This window comes from Osmerus eperlanus, chromosome 4 (assembly GCF_963692335.1).
Source record: "Osmerus eperlanus chromosome 4, fOsmEpe2.1, whole genome shotgun sequence".
In the NCBI taxonomy this organism is placed as follows: domain Eukaryota; kingdom Metazoa; phylum Chordata; class Actinopteri; order Osmeriformes; family Osmeridae; genus Osmerus; species Osmerus eperlanus.
The window spans coordinates 16,777,394-16,805,364 of NC_085021.1; the positions used below are offsets into that span (position 1 = coordinate 16,777,394).

At 43.0% G+C, this 27,971-nt stretch overlaps 1 protein-coding gene across 3 annotated transcripts; it reads left to right on the plus strand.

The window, feature by feature from the left end:
- Nucleotides 1–36: 36 nt before the first annotated feature.
- LOC134019129 (MORN repeat-containing protein 1-like) lies at nucleotides 37–27,971 on the plus strand. 3 transcript variants are annotated; one of them, XM_062459684.1, is made up of 15 exons: nucleotides 37–250; nucleotides 430–501; nucleotides 664–762; nucleotides 974–1,084; nucleotides 1,189–1,279; nucleotides 1,644–1,731; nucleotides 4,751–4,847; nucleotides 7,632–7,742; nucleotides 7,879–8,002; nucleotides 8,511–8,746; nucleotides 10,458–10,523; nucleotides 16,533–16,678; nucleotides 16,792–16,862; nucleotides 24,009–24,079; nucleotides 26,037–27,971. In XM_062459684.1, exons 1-15 carry the CDS (start codon nucleotides 178–180, stop codon nucleotides 26,177–26,179), a joined length of 1,599 nt encoding a protein of 532 aa, XP_062315668.1. In that variant the 5' UTR covers nucleotides 37–177; the 3' UTR covers nucleotides 26,180–27,971. The 3 variants fall into 3 exon arrangements, 2 of the variants coding, with proteins under 2 accessions (XP_062315668.1, XP_062315670.1); XR_009929976.1 differs by lacking the exons at nucleotides 16,792–16,862; nucleotides 24,009–24,079; nucleotides 26,037–27,971 and adding exons at nucleotides 10,885–11,096; nucleotides 11,362–11,456 and having other exon boundaries at nucleotides 16,533–16,612; XM_062459686.1 differs by lacking the exon at nucleotides 10,458–10,523.

A 27,971-nucleotide genomic window follows, 5' to 3' on the forward strand; every position in this document is an offset into this window, starting at 1 on the left:
CCAAATAGCCCAACGAAGAACAGCAGGGGAGTAAAACAATGCAGGTCCGTGAAACTGTAAAGGGCCCCGGGCTGGTTTAGGACCTTTACATGTTCCTGGGGAAGAACTAGGTGCGCACTGCCACTGGCGCACCGTTGTTGTTGTTGCTATCTTGTTACCAAGGACGCACCAAGCAAGATGGCTGGTAACGTCAAAAACCAAAAAAGAAACCCTCGCTATGTGGGAGAAGCAAAAAACCTGTTACGAAACGGTAATTTATTTATCGTATATTGATTTATTGAATGCTAAGGATTACTGACTGAGTAGTATACAGCTAAGTTATTTGCTAATTACTTAACTGTTCTTAGTTATTCTCAACCTATGTCCAGTCAATGTGTCTGACGTTGTTGATGAGAGTTACAGTACTGAGTTTCCCCACCACACCACCAGGTTTTGGAATGTATGTGTATCCCAACAGCTTCTTTCGCTATGAGGGACAATGGGAAATGGGAGAAAAGCACGGTGCGTAGTTCCTTTCCATGATAGGCTACTGTAGTTGAAAACATACCTATGTATCATAACAATTTTATGGAAAAGCGTTAGGTGTAGAATAGAACAGGCTATATAGCTACTAGTAATGTGCCCTGTAGCTACATTTAGAGAATGCCATAATATTTCACCTAGGACATGGACAACTCCTGATGAAGGATGGAAGTTACTATGAGGGCGACTTTTCCCATGGGGAAATTGAGGGGAATGGGAAGAGATTCTGGGCAAAAACAGGTAGGCTGATAGAGGTATGCATGGACAGACTGGACACTACACTCAAACACATCACATCCTGTGACCCCCCTAATTACATTGATAATTAGATCATTTAATCCCCCCCACTACAGACCACAAATATAAGAACACAAAACTATTACAAATGTCAAGACCTTTCCCCCCCAAAATCTGAATTTCCTGAGTAGTAATGCATTGCTTGTCTGTTTAGGTGATACCTACTCAGGGCAGTTTAGCAGAGGTGAGCTCCATGGATACGGGGCCATGGAGAGAGCCAACGGAGAGAGATATGAGGGGGAGTTCTCTTCTGGACTACGAGATGGTAGGGAAGCAATTCCTCATGCTAGCATAGCCACATCTTTGACATTCAGCATCTTCCAGACAACAGGACAGTATGAAATTCAATGACACACGTTACATTCTTAGGTCAAGGGTTCCTTGAAGACCAATATAGACAGACGTACAAAGGATCATTTCATGAGAACAAAAGGCATGGTGAAGGACAAATGCAGTACAGGTACACAGCTGGCAGATTTTAAATGATATTTTTCATGTGCAATTTACATTTTTACATTTAGTAATTTAGCAGACGCTCTTATCCAGAGCGACTTACAGTAAGTACAGGGACATTCCCCCCGAGGCAAGTAGGGTGAAGTGCCTTGCCCAAGGACACAACGTCATTTGACACGGCCGGGAATCGAACTGGCAACCTTCAGATTACTAGCCCTATTCCCTAACCGCTCAGCCACCTGACTCCCAATGGTCTGCTGTCCACTTATCAGTTTACGTTATTACACATGTAAGCCTTCTCTAGGACTCGAGCTAAAGTGTAAAACAACTATTTTAAAATCCAGTTAGATTGACTTTTCAAACACATACAGAAATGGAGACCAATATGAAGGTTGTTGGCTGCAAGACCAAAGACAAGGCCATGGGGTTATGCAGTTTGGAGAAGGCTCAGTGTATGAGGTAGGTTATTCAACAGTTATTCAATTGTAGTATTTTTTAGATGAATGAACATTGAGAATAATGTTTAATAAACTGTACTGTAATAATAATAATAATAACTTTTATTTAAAGGTGCCTTTCTCGGCACTCAAGGACACCGTACAGGGTACAAAATACATTTAAAAACAGCAAAATAAAGAATACAACAACATTAAAAACAACAGGAGAAGGCAGAGTAATTGACATTAAATGGAATATGCAGTTTTAAACAGATGGGTTTTGAGTTCCAATTTCAAATGGGGGAATGAATCAATATTTCTGAGTTGGGGTGGTAGTGAATTCCAGAGACGGGGAGCAGAGCGGCTGAATGCTCTACTCCCCATAGTAGTGAGGCGGGCAGAGGGGACAGACAGGTGTATGGAGGACAGTACAGTAAACTACCTTCTGTCTTTAAAGACCTCTGATTTTTAGTTAAACAATAATTTAAGGGTAAATGGACTACATTCATATAGTGCTTTTCTACCTTAGCGGCACCCAAAGGACTTTACATTTTTTGCTTCTCATTCACCCATTCACACATACAATCACACACTGACGGAAGCGGAGCTGCCTTGCGATTACTGTTTGACCCTCCCTGAAGCAATGCCGCCAACGTATATTTATATATAATATTTATTCAAAATATAATACATTTTATATTGTAGGTTTAAAGTGGTGTAAATTCAAAATAGTCACAAAATAATCTGAGGTTTGCATTGATGGACAATGAGGTTATTCAAATGTAGTGCCACATGAGGTCACCATTGTATTTCTGTTCAGGGCCACATCAGACTGAAAAATAGTACAAAGACCTATACGCCTGTGTTTAATTTTTTGTTTTTTGTTTTGAGACTTTAAAAAACTTTTCAAAATCACTTGAAGCAAGGAGTGATCTCCCCTTATATAACATAATGTGTCTTCTTCTGGTGAGAATGAGCAATATGGATTCTGAATACATAATGTAGAGGACAGTGGGCACAAGTAGAATTTGAGAATGTATACTTGTGATCGCATACATGTATAAGTATTATCTAACGTTATCTAATATTATTTGTATTCTAAGTTTAGTGAGTAGTGGGGAATGCATCTTTAAGTGTTTACTTCTGCCTTTATATCAAAATCAGCGTATATAGCATGGATTTTCATTGCAGCCATGCCACTGAACACTTGAGCCCTTCAGAGCAACATAGCACAAGAGCTCGCACAGACAGCTCTGATCTGCAAAGAAACTGAAGAGAACTTTACCTGTCTCATGAATGCTATTCCCCATGAAAAAAAATTGCCACGTATGTGCACTGAAGTGATTCATTCAAATACCAGTGAAAGGTATTTGTTAGCACAGCATACTTACTGACTGTTACAAAGTAAGCAAAGTATCAAATACTCATCAAAACAGCAGATAACTGCAGGAAACACAATGTTGTATCTCTCTGTGACTACATGTTAGTCAGTTACTGGGCCAGCTTGTCACAGCAGAGCCACATCATAGTATAATAGTTGATTAAAAACATACAGTAGGCATTTGTGAGCTGCTTATACTACCACACAATTTACAGTCATTGAAATCAGACCATTTATGAAATGTACAAGAAATTGACACTGAAAACTCCTCTTCAGCGTGACCTGAACTTGAACTTGGATAATCACTTTCAGGTCACATTGATTTTGAACAGGAGTGGCCAGGGAGGTAGGGGGTTGAGGCCCAGGGAAAGACAAGTATCGATTCCCCAGCATGCAGCCCCTGACAGCTGCACAAAGCTAGCATAAACTTCCAAACCCACTGCTCACATGAGGAGAGGGACTGCTTAAGCAGATTAAGCCATGAGTAATACATTCCCTCCTTCCTGTAAAATTAAAAGGTTAGATTTTAATGATTATTATAGATGTAAAATAAAAAATTGTGAGGAAGTCTATCCGTCTGAAAAAATTGTTTGGACTTATTTGGACAAATTGCCCAAAGAAAAAGTAAAAAAATATATAATTCATACAGTCTTCATAACAGTTTGTTCCTTTCTAATGAATATGTAAAAATATATGTTCTGTTTTTTCATTGTTAAGCAATTGCTAGTGTGGAAGAAATTGAATTTCATATGTGCTTATGTTAATCACAATCAGATATTACCTTATCAGCAGTTCAATTTTCAGTTTTACTTTCCATTCATTCATATATATATATTCCTACTGTAATGTACTGTGTTTTGATGACAGTCATGGTTCTATGATATAGTATCTTAGTACTTAACCCTTTATTTTAAATATTTTAAAAATAAGCTACTGTGCTGTGAAACCTCACAACTTCATGAAGAACACCGCAAAAAAAGGAGAAACAAGATCAGCATGACTCATGAGTGTCTTTAAGGGATAAAAGACAAATCCAGAATTCTCTGTCTCTGTCGCTTACTCTTTCTTTCTTTCTCTCTCTCTCATTTTAGAGCATTGGCCTAGATTTCCTTGGCGCATTTTTGCCTGTGCCTTAGCCTTAGGCCTGTCGATGCGATCAGAATTAGAAATTCTAATGGACGTGTCACCACTTTGAAGTAGTGCTTGAGAGCTTTGAGACTGGGGCTCCCTTGGATATGCTAGGCAAAGTCTACTCATTGATCCCCCTGAATTTGTTTGACTTTGACACTCATGCCCCCTCCCTCTCTCTTCCCCTCACTCTCTCTCTTTCTCTCTCTAAGACACGTTGGTGAACGTATTGCATTCACTCCTCCAATAAGACAGGTCTCCCTCAGTTATAAAATGAAAGTCTTCCTTCATACTATAAGAGAGGCAGTTTCTTAGCTTTTAAAGATTGCATATTATAGACAAATACATATTATATACAGTATGTCTAATCCCATCTTTAAAATCCTGTGCTTTATATGGTGGACTGGCAAAACCTCAGTTGTTGAACCTGATTCCTCCTTTGACACAGGTTAAAAGTAGCTATACCATTCATGTGGCAGAATAGTGTGGTTCTTTCACTTAACATAATGATACTTATCCTGAGTTTTACCAGGGCCAGTGGCGCAACAACCTCTTCAACGGACAGGGCAGCTTGATCCACTGCTCTGGGGTCATCTATGAGGGAGTGTGGCTCAATGGCAAACCACTGGGTGAGTCAGAGTGCTGGACTAGTGTACATTTTACAACAAATTTTTCTCCTGTAACTTTGCATTTCAGCCAATGTCTTGCCTTGGCACTGCTGTTGACTAGCCAGCCTATTGGCAGTAATGGCCAATAGCTCATGCCTCTGCCTCTTAGTCATTGGCCAAGTGTTGTGTCAGCTGTATTGCCTAGACCCGTTCATTTCTTGTCCATGAAACATTGAACAAGTTGGCTTTTAACAAGACCCCAAGGCAGAAAGAAATAGCCTAAGACAACAGTGACCAAAGATTTGGCTAAAACGCAGACTGGCACTCAGAGGACCTTGTTAGTACACTGTAGTTTGCTATGCTAGTTTGCTATGCTAGTTTGCCATCCTAGCTTGCTGTGCTAGCCTGCTATGCTAGCTTGCTATGCACGCTTGCTATGCTAGTTTGCTATGCTAGTAACTAGCTAGTTTGCTATAGCAAGCTAGCATAGCAAGTTAGCATAGCAAGCTAGCATAGCAAGCAATTATGATCCCTCTTTGCCTTGGCAAAACAAAATTCAGTGATGCTGTTGTCATGGCGATGACACTGCCAGACTGCGAGGCAATCTTTTTTCAACTAGAACATCCAGGGAGCTTTTATATGTCTTCTTTTGTTTAGTGATGTTTGGAGAATAAATCTGAATTGGAACATTGGCCTGTTTTGATGTTTCGCAACTGATCCATCTAGGAAGCACCCAAAACTTTAGTCAGATAATATCGGTTGATAAATGTTCTTCCATTGAAGTTCCCTCAGCCTCATCAAAGCAATAGAAAATAATCCATTCTGTTTGTGTGTTCTTGAATTGGGAAACAAACCACACCAGGTTTAGTGGAATGCAATCCTAATATATGGAATGTAGGGGTTAATAAAGAAAATATACTTAGACTCCATTCTAATTAGTACTTAGTTACTGCAGTTTCTGAAGTATAGACCTGCATCTAATCTATAATCTAGCCTATGCCTTTAACATGTCTATGTAGCCCGTTCTTTCATTTCTGACGGATTGAATGGCAGAGGTCGGTGAAATATTAACTGGAGACAGGTTGTTTGCTGTCTGGCCTCCTGTGAGAGCCTCTGTCAGTGGGGGCGCTGACACCGGGGGCGCCCCTGTGCTGCGACCCCAGGACCCCCTGCCTGTCATTTATTGATGTCTATAGAAGTGCCTCCATGATAACGGCTTCAGATAGAGAGGCCCCTTACAGTGCCTAAGAATGAATCACACAGGGAGGAGTGAGAGAGACAGAAAGAGAGAAGAGTGTGTGTGTGTGTGTGTGTGTCTGGTAGGGGCCTCATATTGCATTATTGATGGTCCTTGGGGATGGATGAAAGTATGCCTAGTGGCAGCTGGATGGGGAGGGGCAGGGGGTGCAGGATAGAAGGTGATATTATACTGTATGCCTACTGTTTTAACACATTCCATAGGACTGACATATAGGTTGCATACTATAGAAAGAGCCATCTTGACAGGTGTGGTGCTGGGGAGGGTGGATGGTGGAAGTTGAGGAAGGGCTATTGGGCATTGCTGCCTCAGGAGATCATCCCACCCCTCATCTGAGTTTTAGGCGGGCTTGACATCTCCCTGACATGTTGTTTATGGGGGTCTTGTTGTGGGAAGAAAGGGGAATGTGGATTGTTCCCGTTAGAGGCGGGTCAAGTGCGTGTGGGGGTGTTGGGTGCACATGTTTTTGCACATTGCACGTAGCCTATCACTGTAGCTGTACACTTGTGAGGGATGAGGAAGATGTGGAACCCCTGCCTGATTCATTTGGACTAACGCAGACTTGACGGGTGTAAATTGCCCGTATTAGGATTCCGACGGCCATGGCATCTGTTGGCACTTTACAGTAATGCCCCCTGTCAGCAAGGAGCCTTCACTCCCACAGTATTGATCTACCCCTCATCTCTGCCCAATAGTTTTACACCCTCCAACTCATAGGTGATCATTGCCAGTGATGATACTAATGTGTGCACCTGTGCTCTGCTCCAGTGAATACTAAACTACTACATGCGGCCTGTGTCGGTGCTTGGCAGTTGTATTCACTGACAGAACGTTAAGCTGTAATCTACTGTGTTGTCAACAAGTTAAACAGCATGGTCCACTAATACAACACCGTGTGTTGGAACCCACCATAGTGAAGAACGCTAGCTATTCCTCTTAAAACTACCCACCACTCACACCATATGTTTGCAAACAGGATAGACCAGCGAGATGGTCAGGTTCAATTTGAGGCAGTAGTATTTTTCAGGTCACACTGTTGTCCTATTTATAGTCTATGCGCCTTGTAGTGCAAAATGTAGATGGAGATTCTTGTCTAGGAGATTTTCATTGGCAGCTACATAATTAACATGACATGCTGGCATGATACCCTCACATGAGATGACATGACACGACTGGTCTTGAGCCGTTTTGTCAAAGAAGACATCTGATATGCATGCTAATGTCTACCAAATGATCTATTCATGAGAAGATACCTTACAAGGCTGGAACATGGCTCTCACTGCCACAGTATCTGGTGTTGTATGCTAATCAACTAACCCATTGAGGACGTACAGTACAGAGGAAGGGGGAAGATGAGTTGGCATTCCTTTTGCTATAATAATTGTTTTCACCTGTTTCAGTCTACTGCAGCTCTCTTACAAATGTTTTAATGAGCCTGTATTTTTGGATTAACCGTTGGGTGGAAACTGAAAAGGCTCTATTTAAGAAGCAGTGGTTGAAAACTGAATAGCCTTGATTAGACATTGAAACCTGTTTGTATACGACAGGTGGCGCATCCAATATTGTCATAGAGGGAGGCGATGTTTTGGAGGTCTTCCAAGAGTCTCCATTTTCAGTGGAAGTGCAACTTCAGACTAAGGACGGGGAGAAAACAACAGGTGAGACACAAAATGGACACCGGAGGATGTGATCACGTGGGCATAGTGATGGAACAAAGCTTTTGAACTGTTTCAATTGTTGAAGATAAAATGTAATTGTAGTAGAAGTCCTTTGACTAACTGTCTCTATGCCCAGGTGAAAACGGCCGAGTCCTCCAGATATCAGCCGGTGTCAGACTCCCTGATGTCTCTCCGTCAGCTCCTGCCAGCCTGCTCAAGATGTTCGAGGACGTCAGAGAAGCCCTTGTCCAGACACCTTTGTAGGTCCCGTCCCGCCACAATGCCACCACATATGTACATACACGTTGCAACTCACTCTGATCCTCCACACCTCTCACCAGAGTTACCCCACATCAACGCTATTGTCTTGTCTTTGAAACTTGTGTTGGGCGCTCGCTTTGTACTGTACGAAAGCAGTCTGGATAGAAAGAACTGTCTGTCTGTAAGTGTTCTGGCAAGTCGGGAAAGGGCTTGGAGTATGACACTGAAGTGGCAGTGTTACTCACTCTCTCTCTTTCTCTCTCTCACTTTGGCGTTGCCCTTTCTCTTTCTCCCTCTTGTCCCCCCCCCCTTTTCTCTAACATACCCTCTCCCACACACGCCATCCTCTTCTGAATTCCACCTCTCTCCTCCACTCTCACCCTGCCCCCCTTTCCCTTGCTTCTCTGTCTCCTCCACCCTTTCTCTCTCTTTGCCTAACTCCCACTCCCCCGTCCACCCCCACCCACTCTCTCTGCCTGCGTCTCCCTCTCTCTTCCCCTTTCTCAGTGGCTTTCAGGTTGTCAGCTATCCTTTGATGGAGAGAGCCTTTGAAAGCCAGGACTCTGGAGGCCCTGAATTCCCCCTCGCCACGGCTGCAGCTCCCTCTCCGCTGGCGGTGGCGGGGGCTAAATTGGTGGCGCAGGCTGACTCGTCGCTCCCGGAGGGCGAGTGGGAGTTTGGAAGTGGATCAGACGGCCAGGCACATGGGGGAGGTGCCACAGTCCCACACAGCTACCTGGACGGTGAGAAGAGATAGTCGCGGCCTGACCATTAATCACAAAGACACGTCCACACACACACACACCTGTAGGGTGTGCAAATGCAAAGAGACACACACATGCCAGTATATGCGCAGGCCACAGCACACACATGCCTGTTGACAGCTATGCAGTTTATTTACTCTGCGTAAATTCTGTCCCTCCACAATGATCGCTCCCCCTCTTTCCTTACTCCATCCTGCCTTTCTCTCTCTTCTTTAAAGCGTTAATGTTGAGACCAGAGTCTCATTGCCATGAGAGCCGGTGGCAGTCAGACTGTAGAGAGAGTCCTAGTTTTCTTTAGTCGAACGTGCCTGGAGAGCCCAGCTCTACTCGTCTGGGACTGTAAAGAGATCTTTCATGTTTGGCTGCTGTGATACAGTATGCTTACTTGAGATTTTCCTTAGGGAGCTCCAAAGTTTTGTAGCGCGGCTTGCAAGACTATCTGGCTCTGCAGACGTCTCAATTAACTTAGGATTCCAAGGCATAAGGATGCTGCCATTGCTTGTTGAGCTGTTGTTAAAGCAAACTATGTATCACAGACAAAGTGAGATAGGTATAGCTCAGTGGAAGAACATTTGACAGGAGATCAAGTTGTTCACCCCCCCCCCCCCCCCGTACGTTGCTTGAGATGAAAGCGTCAGCTAAATTAGTACATTATTACTTTCTTAACCAAGACATCACTCAACGGCTTTGCCAGACACTGGCGCTAGACATCCTTAAATGCCTAGAGACTATCCAAGTCTGTTGGATACTCCCTGTTTCAATAAGCAAAGTGTCTGTGCTACAAATCACATCTCATCTGTCCATACGGCAGCAGAGCTGAAGGAGGCAGACATGGGAGTCTAGAGAAGGGCAGAGCGTGCAGGCGGGCGGGCATTTGATCAATGTCATTAATCTCCTCTAAATGCCACTTACCTGCTGGCAGGTTAATGCCCCTTTAACCTTAAAGCGGCTCCGCCGTCTCCTCCTCCTTGCACACCCAGAGAAGGAGAGAGAGATGCCCTAGGCCAGGGCTAGCACGCCTCGCTCGCTCATTGTTAACCGCTGGCATGCTGGAGACAATTACCTCTTGCAGGAAGTGAGGGTGATAAATGTTTCATATTGGTGTCCATTAAAGACAGTTGAGGCTTGCATGTAGATGAATGACCAAGACTTCCCGCTGTCTGGAATGTTAATTATTGTGTTGGTCGTCGGTTGGCCAACGCTGGACCTGGTCGCGAGTCTCCCGGTCCTGTCCTACATCTATAAAGTTGAACAAGTTGATTTTGGTGTTTCAAAACCCATTGACACTGTATGACTATGTTTAGCCTGTGTTCTGCTCCTCTCTCTCACCAACCGTCTCTGGAGGAGGGGATCCCTCTCTGAATTGCTCCTCCTAAGGTTTCTTCCATTTTTTCTCCTGTTGGGAGTTTTTCTGGAAGTTTTTTCTTGTCTTCCTTGAGGGTTTAGGTTGGTTGAGGGGCAGTTCTATGGGCGTATGTGAAGCCCTCTGTGACATGCTTGCGTGTAAAAAGGGCTATACAAATACATTTGATTTGATTTGTTTGTGCATATGTGTGTTGTGTGTGTGTATATATGTGGTTACTGTAGGAGTAAAGGGGGATGCACTGGATAGTGATAATTGACATGGACAGGCAGACTGTTGCATTTCCAAGAAATTGTGCACAACCATACTATCTAGGTGTCTGCATAGGAAAGGAAGTCAGCATGGATTGGTCCGGAACGGCAGAGTCCTCCACCGTCACAGAGTGTTCCTCAGGTAAACCAACCATCACAACCTCCATGTACCTTTGCACGTAATGTACAATAGAGACCTTTGGTTTATTTGGTTACTGTTATTTGTGCTGTCTGTAGTTTGAGCTTTGTGCTCAAGAGTGAGTGGAGAGGATATGAGGATTAGAGGTGGTCGAGAAGAAAATCAATATGGCTGATGGAGCCTTAGTTCAAGCTCATGTGGTGAGCTCTGCGTTCAAGTGCAACTGTCTGTAAAAATCCACGATAGCTCATCACCATCTGCTTGAGTACCTCCTCTCTATCCTGCTTTTTTCTGTCTCTGTATTGGTCTGCAAGAAATCTATCAATTTCTACGTTCTCTCGCTCTCCCTCTCGTCCTCCCTAAGCGCATATCCATTCACTCCCTGTGAAGGTCGGCAAGGAAGCCTTAGCCAGGCAGGTTCAAAGGAAGCTCTCTCAGTCGGGTGGAAATGCACAGCGGATAATCCAGCATTTTTCATGCTGCCAGACGAGAGATAGGAGTGGACTAGGAGTGAGAGAGACGGACAGAAGAGGGTAGAAGTTCATGTGCAAGAGAGAGAGACAGAAAGATAGAAAGGTCAGAGCACTAGCTTCCTAACACTGCCTGGTTAATTTCTTGATGGCCTTGGCTCATTTAGCTGCAGTTAAGCTAGGTGAGAAAGCATGTGACCCCCCCAGGCTCATTTGACCACCCTCCGCCACATCCCGCTCTCACTCCTTCCATCCCTTGAAGCTCCCTCTCTCCTTCCACCCTTTCCCTCCACCGTGTTCTCTCTCACTCACTTTCTCTCTTCCAATCATACCACCTCTTACCTGTGTTTGTGGTTTCTGTGGTTTCGCAGGCAGAGACAGTCTCATAGGAGCGCTGCTTCATCAAGACTGGGGAAGAAGAGCAAAGGGCATCATCATTAGATTAGTCTCTGATGGCTCTCCCTAAGTAATTATCCTCCTGCCCTACACTCCAGTAGCAGCACACTTAATTGATTTAATGGAGTGTGTTCTCTCACTTCTCTTTTTAGCATGGCTGAGTTTCCTCTTGTTGAACATCAGACTTGAGTTTGAGGTATTGGTGAAGTATAGGCAGGGTATAGTGTGATTCCCACTTTTGTATTGATTTATATTGATTTAATAATAGCTGTACACTTAAATGTGTCATGCACAGGGTTGAATGAAGACAAAATACCCCAGTGTTTTCAGCTTTTTTTCTTCTAAGGGCACGTTTCACTTATTGTAAAGGAGAACCAGATTCAAGGTAGGTATCAGTATAATATGATTATAAAGATTTTTGGGGGGTACAGCACACATAAAGGCTTGTGCCTGGGCCATTCAGCAAAGATTTATTTACAGCAAGTGCCTTTGAATGGTATTAAAAGAGAAAATTTACAGTTTTCCATCTGCTTTTATAATACTTCTGGTCAAATATGTGAGAAAAATCCAATTATGTTTTATTGATCATCAAAACTATCTGGAGGCTTTGGCCTTGGATTTACGAGGGTGGGGTGCAGACGTGATTCTGACTGGATAAATCAAGGTCATTTCTACCAGGGCTCCATAGGTGGATGTATCTCACCTCTACCTCCTCCATCTCTCCATCCATCCCTCTCTCCTTCCATCCTTTTTGATGATTTAATAATGGGCCTTTGCTCAGGGAGCATGCCTTGAAAGTGATGTATATCTAATGGGTGGCCAAGTGGACTGAAACAGATGAAGGACATGCATTTAAATGTCCTTCCAAATTCCTCAGCCTTGTTAAGCGTTGATACTGTAGATGTTCATTTGAAAGCATGTTTGGAGATGGGAGGGATCCTCTGAGTTTTAGTCTGTAGCATGGCAGGCTCCCCCACCTTGGATGTGAACTGGAGATCACAGTTGTGTATGTTAACCATGAGTCTATGATTTGGCTGGTTAGATGATTGTGTCTGACAGCAGTGGCTTAAGCAGATGTTGGGTTAAGTGAGATGAGCAGCTATGAATATCATATGGCTCAAGACTAACGCTCCGCGTTATTGCTACTTAATGAACCATCCAGAGACAATCATCACAATTTGCACGCCACTCCAGATACATATAGAATACATTACACAAGAGCAAACAGAGTAGATTACTTTTGGTTGTATAATTCTGGATGATACTGGTAATATGATGCCACTTGGCAGATGCTTTTATGGAGTAGCAGAAAGAGTGCATAGAGATGTTTGTTGTGTGGTTCTAACTGTAATGAAGCCTCAGAGCTGTATAACAAGTCATATAGAATGTTAAAGGTATGAATGGGAAAATAACCCCCAAAAAATGCTTCAAACACAATATTCCTTTCCAGTGTTTACACTCACTAAGTCTCTGATTGTTAATCCAATCGATTCTACAGCATAAGCAGGACGTGTGCTTACACACGTACTGTGATGACTACTTTGCACCTACACTCTTCCACACGTAAGCTTTAATGAGAAAAAACACAGCAATTACTATAATCAGACAGACAGGTTTGAACATATTCTGCCCTGTAAGGAGCAGCTTACAGCAGGCTAATTGTGTGGGTAGCGCAGCCACGAGACACACAGGGACACCGACCTGAGGGAGTGCAGAAGAGGCCTCGAGGGTCTGACACCACCACAGGATCCATACCATCCTCCTTACTCCCTTTATGACTAAGGACAAAATCCATGCGGGCAGGGAACATTTAATTAGAAAATTAATGGGCTGTGATTTTTTTTTTCTTTTCTGCCACTTAAGACACTTTGCTGCCCCTGTCACTTGTCTTTCCTCCCCACCTCCTCTTTTACATCTCTTTCATAGGCAGTGGACAATGAAACCTTGCAGACGCAGCAGTTATGTTGCTAATTTGATTAAATATTGGTGTGTCCTTGTTCTGGGTGAGATGGGGAGGCTCCCAGGCACATCCTGATTGAGCTGTGCTGCTTAAATATTACCCGGGGCCATACAGTAGCTGCCTGTCTGTGTCAGGTGTTTAAGGTTTTATGGCCCATGGTTTGCACATTAAAACCCCTTATCCACTTGGTTGTTAATACATACATTATGTTATCTCTCGTCTTCAATTAGAAATGTAATTCTGAAATGTACAGTACTTTAACCTGAGGTTAGTCTTTGGCAACTCGGTTAGGTGCTCTCAGCCTTTCGCCTGACGGCCATGTTGAATTTCTGTGTTATTGAACATGACACATAGGTGTTTAGGTCGAGACCTTATGCTTACTTTGGAAACAAAGGAGTCACAACACCTGCTGGGCTTTTCCCTCGAATAATATACCAGCAGCAGCCAGACGGCACAACCTCGACACCAGTGTGTTGTGAAAGGGGAGTCAGACGGCAGCGGCCTGTCAGTGTGCTGAGGCAGGAGAATGATTGAAGCTTTACTGGTGTTGATACGACTGCACTGTGAGTGTGAAACCAGACAGAGAGGGGGAAGGGACCAGCGCTGAACTGACAGGGGTGATGACAGCGCTGCACTGTCGTAGAAGGGCTGCTTGCCTGGCTGACCCATTGCGTACACTATCTAAAAAAAGAAATTTTACATCACATTGGAATGATTTAGTTCTGACTTCATTATGCATGAAATCACAACTCACAATCCTTCACAAATGTTGCTTGATTACCTTAAAAGATGTGCTCGATATTTGCCAAACATTTGTATTGTGGTTGAACCGTAGTTTACTTGACCTGCAGTGCACAAACTGCTCTTTAAGAGATATGGAACACGGTTCCCTTTTCCCCAGTCTAAATCATACTATTTTTCTCTCAACAATAGATAATGTGTTTTTCTATTGAGGCATAAAGTAAAAAAAGGCATAGACAATTTTCTTTTGTGTGGTTGTATTTTGGGTCATGATTATCATCCAGCGGTTAAAGTCGGAACACTGGTACATCACATGGTGTAATGTCATGGATTTGGGCATGCTAACAATGAAAGAGAATCATTTTATGCATAATACCTTTTGGAAATGGGAGTCTACAGATAATATGTCATTCTTTTCTATGCATAGACCTAGTGAATGTGTAGAATATTAATACATTTCAAAATACATTTTAAAGAAACAACGTGCAAAGCACTTTGTGCCAGGGCAGAACAGTTTTGAATAAAATATTTACAAAAAAGCTGAATATGAGCCTTGTTTGTTTTCATGTTGAGAAATCCGGCCCACACTCTGTGATCCTCTCTTTAGGGCTTAGTCGGTAGCAGACATGATTCACTCTAAGAATATAATATCCAGGGTGTTCGTTTGTCTCATAGCAGACATCAAAGAAGCCATGAGCGTGACAACTGAAAATTGGTGGTGGGTGAAAAATTTGATTTTTTTCACTTTGCTATATCTGTCGATTTTGGCTGTATGTATTCTGAGTTTGTGATACAGCATGAGTAATATTGAACTGTAAACCTTGTTTTTAATAATTTAATCTGGCTTGGTTGGTCGATAAAGCCAATCCATTTTCCCTCTAAGGAGAGCGCCTTCCTCTCCTGAGTTGACTAGCATTTTGAAATGGTGCATAATGAAAGCTACTGCCTCGGCTTGATCTCTGAACAGAGAAGTTTATCAAAGTCGCTAATGTACTCATCTGCTGCTTCTGTAAATCGTTTATTGCTCCTTGTCACTGTTCTTCCCTATATCTGTTCCCTGTCCCTATATCTGTTCCCTGCCTCTGGACCTGTCTCATTCATTCCTTCCCGTCTGTTCATTGCATTACGTCCCTCCTTTACTTAGTCCTTCACCCTTTTCTCTTGTCCATAGCTCTGGTGCCTTATCCTCTCTCTTTCCATCAATGTTCTGTCTCCCATAGCCTCTTTTGTCTTTCTGCCCCTAGCTCAGCATCTCTCCCTTTCTCTATATTAATCTCTCTATTTCACAAGCATTATTTACTTATCTCTCAAATAACAGATGCTGTATTAGAATTGTTTCTCCCAAAGCACTTCTGGCTATCTTTCTATCTTCCTATCTTTCTATCTTTACACTCCTCTTCTCCCTGTCTCCTTTGTTGACTTCCTCTATCTGGTGTCTCTGGGTGATGATTAGCAGGTAAGCTCTGACTCAGCCTGTCGGACCAGGAGAGAGGGAGACAGCTAATTAGCCTCTGGGTGCGCAGGGCTGTGAGGTCAAACGATCCAAGCAACCTGCTGGAGAGAGAGAGGCGGCTCTCTCACGCTGCTACCGAGTCCCAGAAGGAAGAGCCTTAACCTTTCTCCAGCCGCTCTCTTTCTCTCTCCTTCTATTTTTCGCTCCCTGTCTCTCCGTCTCCTTGTATTCCTAATTAAAACTCACACCCAGGGGTCTACAGTTATGATCTGTCTACCAAGCTGTAGACCTAGACTAGAGTACAGCAGAGTTAGTGTTTGTACCAAAGGTCAGCTCAGTTGTCTGATAGCCTAGTTAGGGTTAGGGCCTAGTTGTTCGAGGTAGCTTGGCTGTTCTCTTTGAGATATAGCCAATGATTATCAATGTCATGCTAAACAGGTTCAAAATGAACATACTGTTCTTCCACTCTGTAGCTTTATTGCTAGTTTCACTCAGTAAGCACACTAGCTAGCTGTATGTAAAGTAATTGCAATTCAGCAGCGGGTGCATTAAGTAAATGAGGAGCTCGACTCCAGAATGTGCTGTGAGAGCCAGGCCTGAAACAGCGCTCATCCACTTAGAGCTTCCTCAAATGGTGCCACACACAGTCACCATGCCCCATGTTACCAAGGAGACCACACAGGAAAATGAAAGGGAGTGAGAAACATGCAATGCATCTGTCAGGTTAAACCAAGGATAGGTGAAGGAGTTCCATTTTTCTTTTTAGGAAAAAAGCTTGGTGATGTTTTATTCTGTGGCCTTCATCTGGCAATAGGGTTGAATTGTTCAGTTTATGACTTGAACTGAACCTTGCCATGTTGGATTAATGTACCTCTGTAAACTAAAACCACCATTTAATTTAGACCATCAACTTCTGCCACTTGGAAAGCCAGTTGAAATTAGTTTTTATCATGTACCTGCTTCTTTAAAAAAAAAATGGTCTCCATTCACAGGGCTTTTTCCTGAACAGCAAGGGGACTCTATTTCTTCTCCAGCCAATCAGAGGGTAAAGGACGGTCAAGCCAAATTCCAGGATGTAATGTTAGCACTTCCCCCACCTGATTTTATACCCTATCAGCTACTGGATGAGATGGACAAGGTCAGTGTAAAATGTTTATACATTATATTATACTTTACTTTATTGCAATACTCTAGTTTGTTGTCCCTTTACTATTGATAAGATTGTCTCCTCTACCTTGTTCTGGTTTACAGAGAAACGTCAGAAAGTTATCCACCCGTGTAGATAAACTGGGACTCTCACAGGATAAAAGCTCTGATAGCAGGTACCTCTACACACACACATGCACACACATTGTACATATCCGTTTCAAGATAAATACTTAGGTACCTATGAGTTCCTATCAGAAGTGGTCAGATGAGGTTTAGTCACACATACATAACATACATCATAATCTGCCTCTTATGAACCTGTTTCCACAAATTGCAACAAAGCTGGTTGCAAATTTGGTGGCACACAGGTGGACCTGTTTGAACTGAAACAGGAATGCAGCGGTAATTACGACAGACTAACAAAGCTGCTTGATTATACTTCCACCATCACCTGTTTGTCTAACAGGTTACACACTTACTGCTAAATTGTTTCACTGAATTGAGTCTGTTGTTCCACTCAGTCTCCCCAAAAAGACTGAAGGGGTATGAAATAGAGAGCTACCGGTAGCCATTTATATTAGCCAGCTTTGGGAGAGATCTGAGACCAGAGGACTAGGAGAGCTCATCATTAACACTATACACACAAATAAGACAGACTGATGCACACACCCACACATATACTGAAGCCTTCCATCCCACCAGCGATGCTTTGTTATATCATCTTTCTCTGCATCACTACCATCTGCGTTCATTGCAAGCTATGCCAGACAGAATCCCAGTTTGTTTGTAACTGGAGTTAAGAAACTTTTTTAACTCCAGGGAATGAATATAAAATGCTATGATATGTTAATATTCAGACATACCACATCATTTATTAAAACATAATTAATAATTTGATAATAATTTGTAAATCTTTTAGAAGAATTTAAAGACATGGCCCTTATAGATTTGGTTACGGTGCTTGCAGCAATTATCCCCTAAGGAAGGCAATTACTGTACACTGCCCAGTCAAATTGTGAATATCCAGGAAAAATGCCCAACACATGTTCATGAACTCTTTTTTCCTTGCTCACTGTACAGTATATGTTGTGTCCTATGGGACAGTGCACAAGCCCCTTGAGTGGTTAAATTATGTTCTGGAAAAGCTTTGCAAGCCCCTTTATTAGTCCATTTGGTTTGTGGACCCCTGCTGTCTGTGATAGTTTGAGACCGACTGTAGTGAAACTCAATGTCTCCCTGGTGGAAAGGCTAAAGAATGGAGCATAGAAATGCCAGGTGTCCACTGAAAAAGGTACACTAATATGACACCCACAGTAGAATAGGCATTGCGCATAAAGAACTATTTGGGAAGCGAACAGTAAAAAGGCCATTGGGGTTTTAGAGTTGGTTGTCAATTACCGAAAACGTTTCACTTGGCGTTTTTCATTTGACAATCCTGACATGTTTAGCCCTGCCAGTGAGGCCACGTTTTTTTATTTTTGTGAAATTCCATAATGTCACACAATAGAGACATGCATGAGGTCTGGCTCCAGTGTCAATCAATGACATTGGTGGGTATGAAGTAACTTCTTTTGTAACAACTTTTCATTCAGTGCCCTCCATTCTTTGGGGATGATAAGTAAAAGGTTTTCTAAATTAATTGGATCAATGATTAAGAAGGAGCGATCTCACTTCACTGGGCTTAAACAATGGCCACATAAAGACTCGACAGGGGGGCCGGTCCAAAATTGACACTTGAATTAGATAAAAAAGAATAGAGAGCACAAAGGGGAGATGCCTATCGGTGTGAGGTCTACACGGAGGTTCGTCGCTTTTGCTCGCTCATTGTTGTGGGACGAGAAGGTTTTGAGTGACTCACACCAATGATATTGATTTGTAGGGTGAACTGAATGCATTCTTCACCTGTTGTTTTTGTACGTTTCAGCTCAGGGCTTGAATGAATTGAGATAAATGGCTGTCTGTTTTTTTGCTCTTCATGTCAAGAAATACGACTATTGAAATGTCTTGTTTAAAGCACAATGGTCTTCTATCTGAACAAAAGCTGTTCCATTGTAGGATTGAGTTGAAATTGAAGGATTTGGCGGACATGAGAATAGAGAATGAATGGAAATGAATCCAAGACCATACAGTGGGATGTCTGAAGGGTCAAAACAACCATGCTGCATGTCAGTGGCGGTTCACCAAATTACACAGCACTGAAACCTTTTGACCCAGTGCAGCCCCTCTGTGAAATATACAGTATAGCAGGTGTGCTGTTGTACCAGACTCTGAAACACTATCTGAACACTTGCTGAATTAAATCATGTTTACTGTAGGGTTTAAGATACTTCAGAACTCTGATCATCCTGCCAGCTTCCTCCTCACACCTCTCTCCTCAGGGAAAAGGCTTCGAGACATTTACTACTGTAAGACCATTCAGGTACTGAACAGTTCCTCTTCCATTCATCAGCACCTCACATCAACTGCTGTAAATTGTTCCGGGAGGCTACTTTGATCGAACTCTATTTTTTGCTAACTCTTATGTTTCGTATTTATTTTTCTTTACAATTATTTAGTTTGTGAAATGTCGCTTGTTTTGTTATGTTTGGTTGTGTCTGGTTTGAGCACGCTGAAACAAATGGCTAACTATGTTGGTATGGCAGTAATAAATATCATATTCTGTATATGTAATAATTAACTTGCATATGCAAGTTAATATTATTCTCTCTATTGATTTGTAGAATTTATTCATATCTGGAAACATTAACTTTTGACACATTGACATACACATTTCTCTTCAGAATAGGTGAAGTCTGACTTTTGGGGTTGTCTGTGAAGTACTTTTTGGCTATTTGTGAAGAAGCAATATTCACCCCCAAAACGGCTGTGGTGTTATCTTCACAGTAGCTGAGCAGTGGCCTGGTACTTCTCCAGGTGTCCTAGTTCAAAGAGTTCTCAGTCTGTAACCAGCGTAACATGCAGTGCTGCGGGGTGAAGCCAGGGCCATGCATCCCCCTGACACACTCCGACTGAGGCATAGGAAAACACACAATGGCACGAGTGGGACGGCTCTCAGTTGTTCGTACGACTGAGAGGTAGAACATACGAACAAAACGCTGAGAGCCGTGGCCCATTCTCCCCTGCCTCCTGAATAGGTCTTGGAAGTTTGAAAAGCCAGAGCCTCGTTCCCATCGGCGCTGGGGATATTAACTAAAAGCAGGTGCACAGGGGGGGGCAAAACTGAAACCAGCTGGATGCGAGAGGGGATGCGCTTTAGGTTTACTAGGGGTTTTTACTCTGCTCACTCCCTAATCCCCCTAGCTCTGCTCAAATAGCTCCGCTGTGACGTAATGCAGGAGGGGGAAAACCTCACAGCCAAACATATGGACGGGATTGTATAGCACTGCAAGGGGACTTAGCCCTCTCCAAATCACTCTGAAACGTTTCTCGTGTGTGTGTTTGTGCTTGCGTATGTGTCTTACGTGTGGTGGATGCAGTACGTGTGTGTGTTTGTGCTTGCGTGTGTGTCTTACGTGTGGTGGATGCAGTACGTGTGTGTGTTTGTGTCTGCATAAGAGAGTGAGAGTGAGCCCTGGAATTCTTTCTCTCAGGGGTAATGAGAGCTGTGGCTTATGTCTATACACCCAGGGTACCGAACGCTAAATCAGGGGAGAGAGGTGTTGAAGAAAAGTTTCCCTCCCATAGACATAAATATTCATCTGGGGCTCTTGGGGAGGATAAAGCGGTTCTTGTGTAACTGTTAAAAGATATGGCTCAATGACTCATGTACATGGAAAGGAAATGCACTAGGCTATAGTCTGCTACAGTTTTGAAACGCTGCGTCAGGTGTTTTGAAATATTGATTAGAGTTTATTCAGGAAGTACAGTATATAGTTTTTTTTCCTTTTTTCAGTTATTTTTTCCTTCTCCTGAAAGTAGCAGACCGGCTGTCCAGTGATTTCAGCGTTGTTTGCTGCCACTGTGTAGTACAGTTCTGACGAGCAATCAGATTTCATTTGAATCCATATTGATGCATTGTTAATTTGTTATACCTGGAACTTTATGGAGGCGTGGACAAAGAAATACCGTTGCTACCTAGCTGAGGAAACCCCAGACTTTGGCGGAGTTTACATAACAGCCCCAGTATGGTCATATGGACTCTGCCCACTTGACATTTTCCATTTCGGACCTCTCTTCTTCTTAGGTTGTAATTTCATGTGTGGGCCTGACATTTGATGCCTTTTTTAGAGTTAGACTATATAACTCTAGAAGCCAGTGTGGTTTGGCTCTCACTCTAATGTATATACTGTCACTTTGTGTTTGTGAGAAGTGGTGCATCTAAAGTTCATCCACCCCGTGCTGTTTGGTATCCCCATGAGTGACACCCCCCTCTCTGTCCTCTGAATAGACCGCTCCGTATCCTGTTTACAACTGGCCTTTCTGCACACCAGGCTGTCCCAGCCATGGCCTCTCTCTATTCCATCTCTCCTTCTTTCTGTTTCTCTTTACCTCTTTCCTTCCCTCTATTTCTCCCCCCCCCCCCCCTCTCTCACTTTAGAACTGTCCTTTCTCACTCTCCATTCAATCTTGTCTTCGGCGTCTACCACCATAAGACGTATGGAGAAGAAGAGAGAAAGGGATCTCTCTCTCACCCTCCTCCCTCCCCCTCTCTGTCTCTCATCACCCTCTCCCTTCATTGCCTATCTCAGACAGAGGAGGCCACACTCTCATAGAAATCCCCATCATCTAGTGTATTCACTGAAAGGAGCCAGCGGTGGGGGGCCCACTGTATCTCCTGGGCCTCCTTTGTACCCCTCCCTCTCCCCCCTCCAGGATCCTTGGAATGTGCTCTCCAGCTGCAGGAACGTTAGGTGGCTGACGGGGGGCGCTACCCCTCTCTCTCCCTTCACCCCCCCTCCCTTTACTTATTCCCCCCATTTCCATTCTCTTCTCACAGTACTAGATCTGTGGGTAGTTTCTTCAGAAATCAACCAGGGAACATTTTTCTTAAGACCTCCTGCGTCTGAAAGCTCAGGTTCAAACCCTTAGTTTCCCTTCAGCATTCTCGTCTCTTAAAAGCCTCTCCTACAGTGCCAGTGTTTTATGAAAAGACCGTCCTTCAGGGGAGACATGGCGGAATAGAGAACGACTGTCTTTGCTAGGCTGCACCGGCACAATGATGCCACAGACGGTAGCCGCAGAGAATGTCGCAGGAAAAGCAAATTAATGGCATCAGACAGCCTTGTGACAGGAAATCCCCTATTATGTGAAGGCTTCACAATGTGGTGCAGACTGGGATTGTAAAGCAAAACACCCCCGCTCACCAATCGTTATTCTAGGACCCCTTCTAAAAAGACCCCTTGCAAGCACTCTGACTAACCCACGTAATCTATTATAAACCCAAAACCTTCAAATCAGTTGTCTGGCATTTATGTAGAACTGAAATGTATGGAGATTATGTCCCTATTCAACAAAGTATTACCATCAGTTTGACAATGTTTACCAAATTATAGTTTAGAGTGTTTTGTTTTTATGCACTGCTCGCTACAAAATAACTTTTTGTAGAAAATGGCTCGCCTTTGGAAAGTTCTGTCTTCTGTGGTTCTTCCTTCAACCTTCAGAGATGCTCCCGCTGCCTTCCTCCTCTCTCACTCCTTCCTCTCCAAGGTTTAGTCTTTCACAGCATTGCTGTCAAGTTCAGGTTACAAACACAAAAATAAAATATTGAAGCGGAGAGAGAAGGGAAGTCTTTACTGTGTGTGGAGATGACGGACCTTGGCTGACCCTAGCATCTGAACCATGTTAAATCTGTTCCCTTTTAACGTGTGCATGTTATATAACGTGCCTGGATCCTAGTTTTTGGAGACTAGCTTTAGTCAAAAGAGACATGTTTTCTTCTTGGCACTGTTGTTAAACCATGCACACAGTTAACTACTGCTGGGCTGTAAGTTTTTTGACATACATTTCCAGGCTGTATTTGCGATGTCTGAGAACAATTGAATTGTGATACTGGCCAGACCCTGTAAAAATTTAATAACATTTGGCATTTTTGTCTTTCTTTTGAATTCAAAGAATTATCTAGACTGATTGTTAAAGGCAGTTGTTCTTTTGAATAATTGGGTTATGTATTATATTGTCAAGTTCCACAAAAAAACACCCCTCAAGTCACATAAAAAAATAAAAATAACCAAAAACAACAAACGGCCCTTAAAGTTAAACCGCACTCCTAATGAGAACCAATCAGAAAATCAAGTGATATCACTGCTGGCCAATCCCAAGGTCCACGCCTGTACTGAGCCGTCCAGAAAATCAGGCCTGCAGAGCCTAACTCTGTGTTGGATTCTGGCTTGGGGCCCTGTCCTGAGATTTCACTGCATCCCTCACAGCAGGCAAGCGCTTCAGTCTTAGTTTGTTTTTCTGAAACGCAAAAGAGATGACAGATCCATCAGTGGACCAGCTCCAGTCATCATCCATACGGGTGCACAGGAGTGACAGTTTAGTCTCGGTGCATTTCTCCAAAGTAATGATGTCATTATTTCAGGTTCTGGGTTTTCAAAAACTGTTTGGCAAATAAATAAATGAAGCAAATGACCCTTTCCCTTATCGTTGGAGATGAAAACGTGTGTTAAATGCATTATTGGAACTGTTGTAAAGGTCTCTTTTTGGACTCGAACCTCAACCAGCTTGAACACAAAACCTCCCACTTTTACTCTTCAAGAATTCAAATATAGTTTGCTTTTCAAAGCTAATTCTGAGCTTTTAGGAACTGTTTTGATCTGTTATGATTTATTTTATGTCTCATCAGCGTTGAAACGTTTCAATCTCCCATTTTAGCATAACAAGGATTGAGCACCTGATAGCGGGTGCATTGCTGGGGAGAAGGCAGAAGGGTATCTTCTTTCATTTTCAAAAGGATTAGAAGCAGTTTACTGATAAGATTACTGAACTCATCGCATAGTAATCCTGTATTATGGCCGTCTCGAGATCTTTGATCCTTGGCTACATTCATATGCATGAATGTATGGAAAGAGTTGAGATAGCGAGACCTTAATACCCCCGAAAGCATAATTTCCAAAGCACTCAGCTTCAATCACCCCAGCATTGATTGGTCCCCGCCAAAACATAACAGAGGATATCCACTTTACCTAAGTGCAAAGATTTGACCAAGTCTAGAACTTGTGACAATAGATCATACAAAAGCTGCTTTTTGAAAGCACTATTTTATATGGTCTGTTTTTGCAATACTCTTCAAATCAATTGATTGATCTCTGTTTGTCTCCATGTTGGTCTCTCTATCTCCCGCTCTCTTCCTTAATCTCTCTTTCCACTTCCCTCTGCAGGGCTGGCACTGCGCCCCGTTTGGCCAACAACACCAAGGTGAACCCTCTAGACAGCAGGACTGTGAGACCAGGTGAACACACGTCTCTCTTTCTGGCAGTTAACCGCTTGTGGAAAAAATCCTTCGACCAAAGCAAGCAGTCCAACTAACATGTAAAAACAATTAGAAAGCATAACAAAGCGAGTAATTGCGTGCTGCAGAGATATATAGCTCTCTACAACATAAACTGGGAAGGTTTAGTAGAGGAAGAAACCCTAGAATAACAAGGAAGAGCTTCCAGCAACAATTCCATTACCCTCTCTACTTCCCCTCCATCCAGTTTACATTAAGATTGCCATGTATATACATGTGAATCTATAGAGAAAAGAGATGGAATTACTTTGGGTCTGACAACTGGGCAGCATGTGTCAGCCTATCCCCGCGTCTTCTGAGTTAGGCTGCCTGGCGGAACAGTGGCAGCAGCAGGAGGCCTCCCCCGAGGTTAGGTCTGGGACAGGGAACGCTGTGGATGACAAGGAGCTGCAAGGCAGACAGCTGCTCTGTCATTTAACCTTCCTTCTTTTGGAACCGGTTATATTCAGCTCTGCTGAATACCACTTGTGTTGTTTTCGTTTTTGTTTGTTTTGTTTGTTGTTGAAGTGATATTTCCGGCCCTTGCCTAATGACACATAATTTTAGACGGAGAGATCAAGCACAGGGTGGAACTCAAAGCTCAGTGCTCGATTAAGTTTCAGTAGTATGGCATGCATATAAAGAATGATGCATTTACATGCACATGTGCATGCATAGAGTACATGCATACAAAAGCTGTCATACTATATTCATGTTTATAGGGTTCTACAAAACGACCAACCCTATCGCATATCACACTCTCTCCTTCGGCGTGTCATTCAGCCAGTGAAAGTGATATTTCTTGCGTCAGAACTGGGACAGGTGTGGCAGCCGTACACCCAGGAAGAGGGGCTTAGGTTCGGGGAAGCCGCTCTGTATAGATACCGTACCCCTTAAGCTTACTGGGCTAATTCCTCCATCCCATAATACTATGGAAGTATGAAGCGATATCCCCCGTCAGCCAACCAGAGGGAGAGCGCCTGCTCCGCAGTAACAGGATCTCCTGCTGCTGCCTGAGCTGGGAGCAGACACCAGTGGCCAGGCCCCGGCAGCTGAGGACGGCCGTCTATACAGGGTCAATCTCTGATGTCTCGCAGCCCCGTCAGGCCTCGCTGGACGGGCACTATACTGGAGGCAGTGATGTCATGAGAGATGGAACTGTCAGCTGGGGCATTTTCTCTCTCTCTCTTTTTCTCTCTCTCTTTCTCTCTCTCTCTCTCTCTCTCTCTCTCCATATATTCCTCTCTCTCTTTCTCTCTATTCCTCTCTCTCGCGCTCTCTCTCCATATATTCCTCTCTCTCTCTCTCTTCCTCTCTCTCTCTCCATATATTCCTCTCTCTCTCTCTATTCCTCTCTTACTTTCTGTTGAGATTATCCACTTGAAATTGACCAGTTAAATGAGTAAATGACCCATGTTAAAACCCAAGCCCTAACTCTAGTTCTGGGGTCTGAATGTGCTAACCCTGCTTAACCCCACACGAACCATCAGATCTTTGAGTTAGTGTGTTACAAAATTACGTGAACAAAATAGCACAAATGAGAGATCTGACAAGGAAATCCTTGTTGATGTAAAGTTCTTAGGCATGTAGGCAGTATATATCCTGTTGGATCTCACTGATTAGATAAGAGATCTATCCATCCAACCACACTAATTACACTCAGATCAGTGGACTCAGTCAATATCTGCTGTTTAGAGCCTCCTCTAAGAATCACTCAGAACTGACTATGTGATTTGTGAGTTGACAAACCCAAACAGTACTACTGAATACGGAGCAATAAGAGGGCCAGAAGACAGATCAGCTTCACTGAAACGACTGTCAACATGGAACAGTAATGGCATGGTTCCTATCTCTATGGACTTCCAGACAGAATGAAATGTGATACATTAGTAACTCATCATCCATTGTCCTTTTCCAGGTGAATATGTAATAATGGTGAAAGAAGTCACCAGCCCACCATTCCTAGACCAGACGTTGCCTCCAGCTTTCACCCTGCTTCGAGTGTGTCCGGCCAAGTCCAAGAATAAGATGGGCCTAACGGACAAGAGCAGGAGCAAGTGAAGATGTGTGATGAACACCGTATGAGGAGTACATGTGAACCATGCTTTCAAGACTTGTTTAGAATGTCTGAACACCGAGAAGCCTTATTTTACTATAAAATACAGTTTGGAGTGAGTATTCTTTCTCTTAGCTATGAAGTTATGAAACATTGGCATTCTCGTTCGTTTTTGGTTTTTGCTTTTGGTTTTTACTGTTGTTTGATTGAGGTCAGTATTATGGACTCAATATGAAATGGTGCAGAGAGAGTATACTGTTTTCCTTTCCGACAGTAGGGCAACGTGTATGCTGTTGGAAAGTTACCATTGCTGCTGCAAGGGAAGCAGGTCATTTAAGGGCTGTCTAAGCATGTTTATTTTCATTCATTCCACATGTGTTGGACCTGAAGCTTTATTATCCTCAAGAAATGTTGAGACCTTTCCCAAGACATGACTGAATGTTACACCAACAAGGCTCCCCTCGTCTAGAGGTTTGATATTGAATATGTGATAAATCAGGGTGCACGCTCTTTAAGACAACCGACAACCGACACCCCACCCCTCACTCATGAAGTCATACTATTCTAGCCCCCACCCTGCTGTGGAGAGACCAGTGATTTGGCCCAAGTAGTGTTTTGCGTCAAAGACATTTACGTCAGGGCAATTGCGATGTTTCAGTTGTTTTGATAGAACAGGGAAATGTTTCTATGGAACAGAAATGGTATTATCATGCGTCACCTAAAATCTCAAAATCCATCATCTATCTGTAATCTTAATGCCTGCTTGTGCCAATTTAAATGTTCAACTTCATTAAATAGACCGCTACTGCTTTTTAAAGTACTATCTTCCTGAGTCATGACTTGTGTTTACCTGTTGACAGGAAGATAGCAAGCCCGGGGCAGGTTCTGTACAGCATTATGCACTGTTGGTGCAGTGGATTCAGAATGAAGAGTTTTTACAGCCCGGTTCTGCAGGTATGTTTCTATATTTTGATTTCAGTCCTGGATGTTGCCATGTGCAGCTCGTTAACGTGAAAGTAGGTTCTAGTTGAGACTCTTAAATCACATCTGTAAATGAGCTTTTAGCTGGAATTCCCCCCCGTGTCCCTCTCCAAGGGCAGCAGCGGGCTGCAAGTTAACAACAGCCTCCATTTTAACGCCTGCTTCGTTTCAGGGGTTCACTAACGCAAAGATGCTCTAATGAAACCAAATTGGACTCAATTAGATTTAGAGGTTTAATAACCTAGTGCAGTGAAACACATGAATAACTAACATGTGTGCACCTCACTTCTTATAAAACAAAGAATGTTTAGTAATTGTGCTGGAGCTCTACTATATGAGTGTTAGCCTGGGATGAAGCACAACATTTTGGTGTTTCAACTGCTTCATCCTTTGAGTCATCCATTTATTTTTGTTTTTCGTTTTTCTCAAATACAACCTACACAGGTGATCACGCTTCAGGTAGCTCTATTTGTGTTTATTTTAAAGTTATAATAAAATCTCAGGAATGGTTAAAAGTAATGGGCCGGAAACTTTGCTTCCACTTATCCAATTCTTTGCACATAAGTGATTACCCCAAGGAAGGGTTGAAGGATGAAGCTTTACAATACTTGGCTATGTCCTTGGCCAGAGTTTAGGATAAGTGTGTATAATTGGGATATGATAAAGGATACTGTGGAGTGTGTACAGACTGTATTTAGAGTATACAGTATTCAAATTTGCTGACAAAATTGGAACTTTGAAGATCTGCTGAATGTTGAACTATTGGCCTTTTTGAGGCAGTGTTGAATTTGCTATGTTTTGCTGTCATGTAAAATA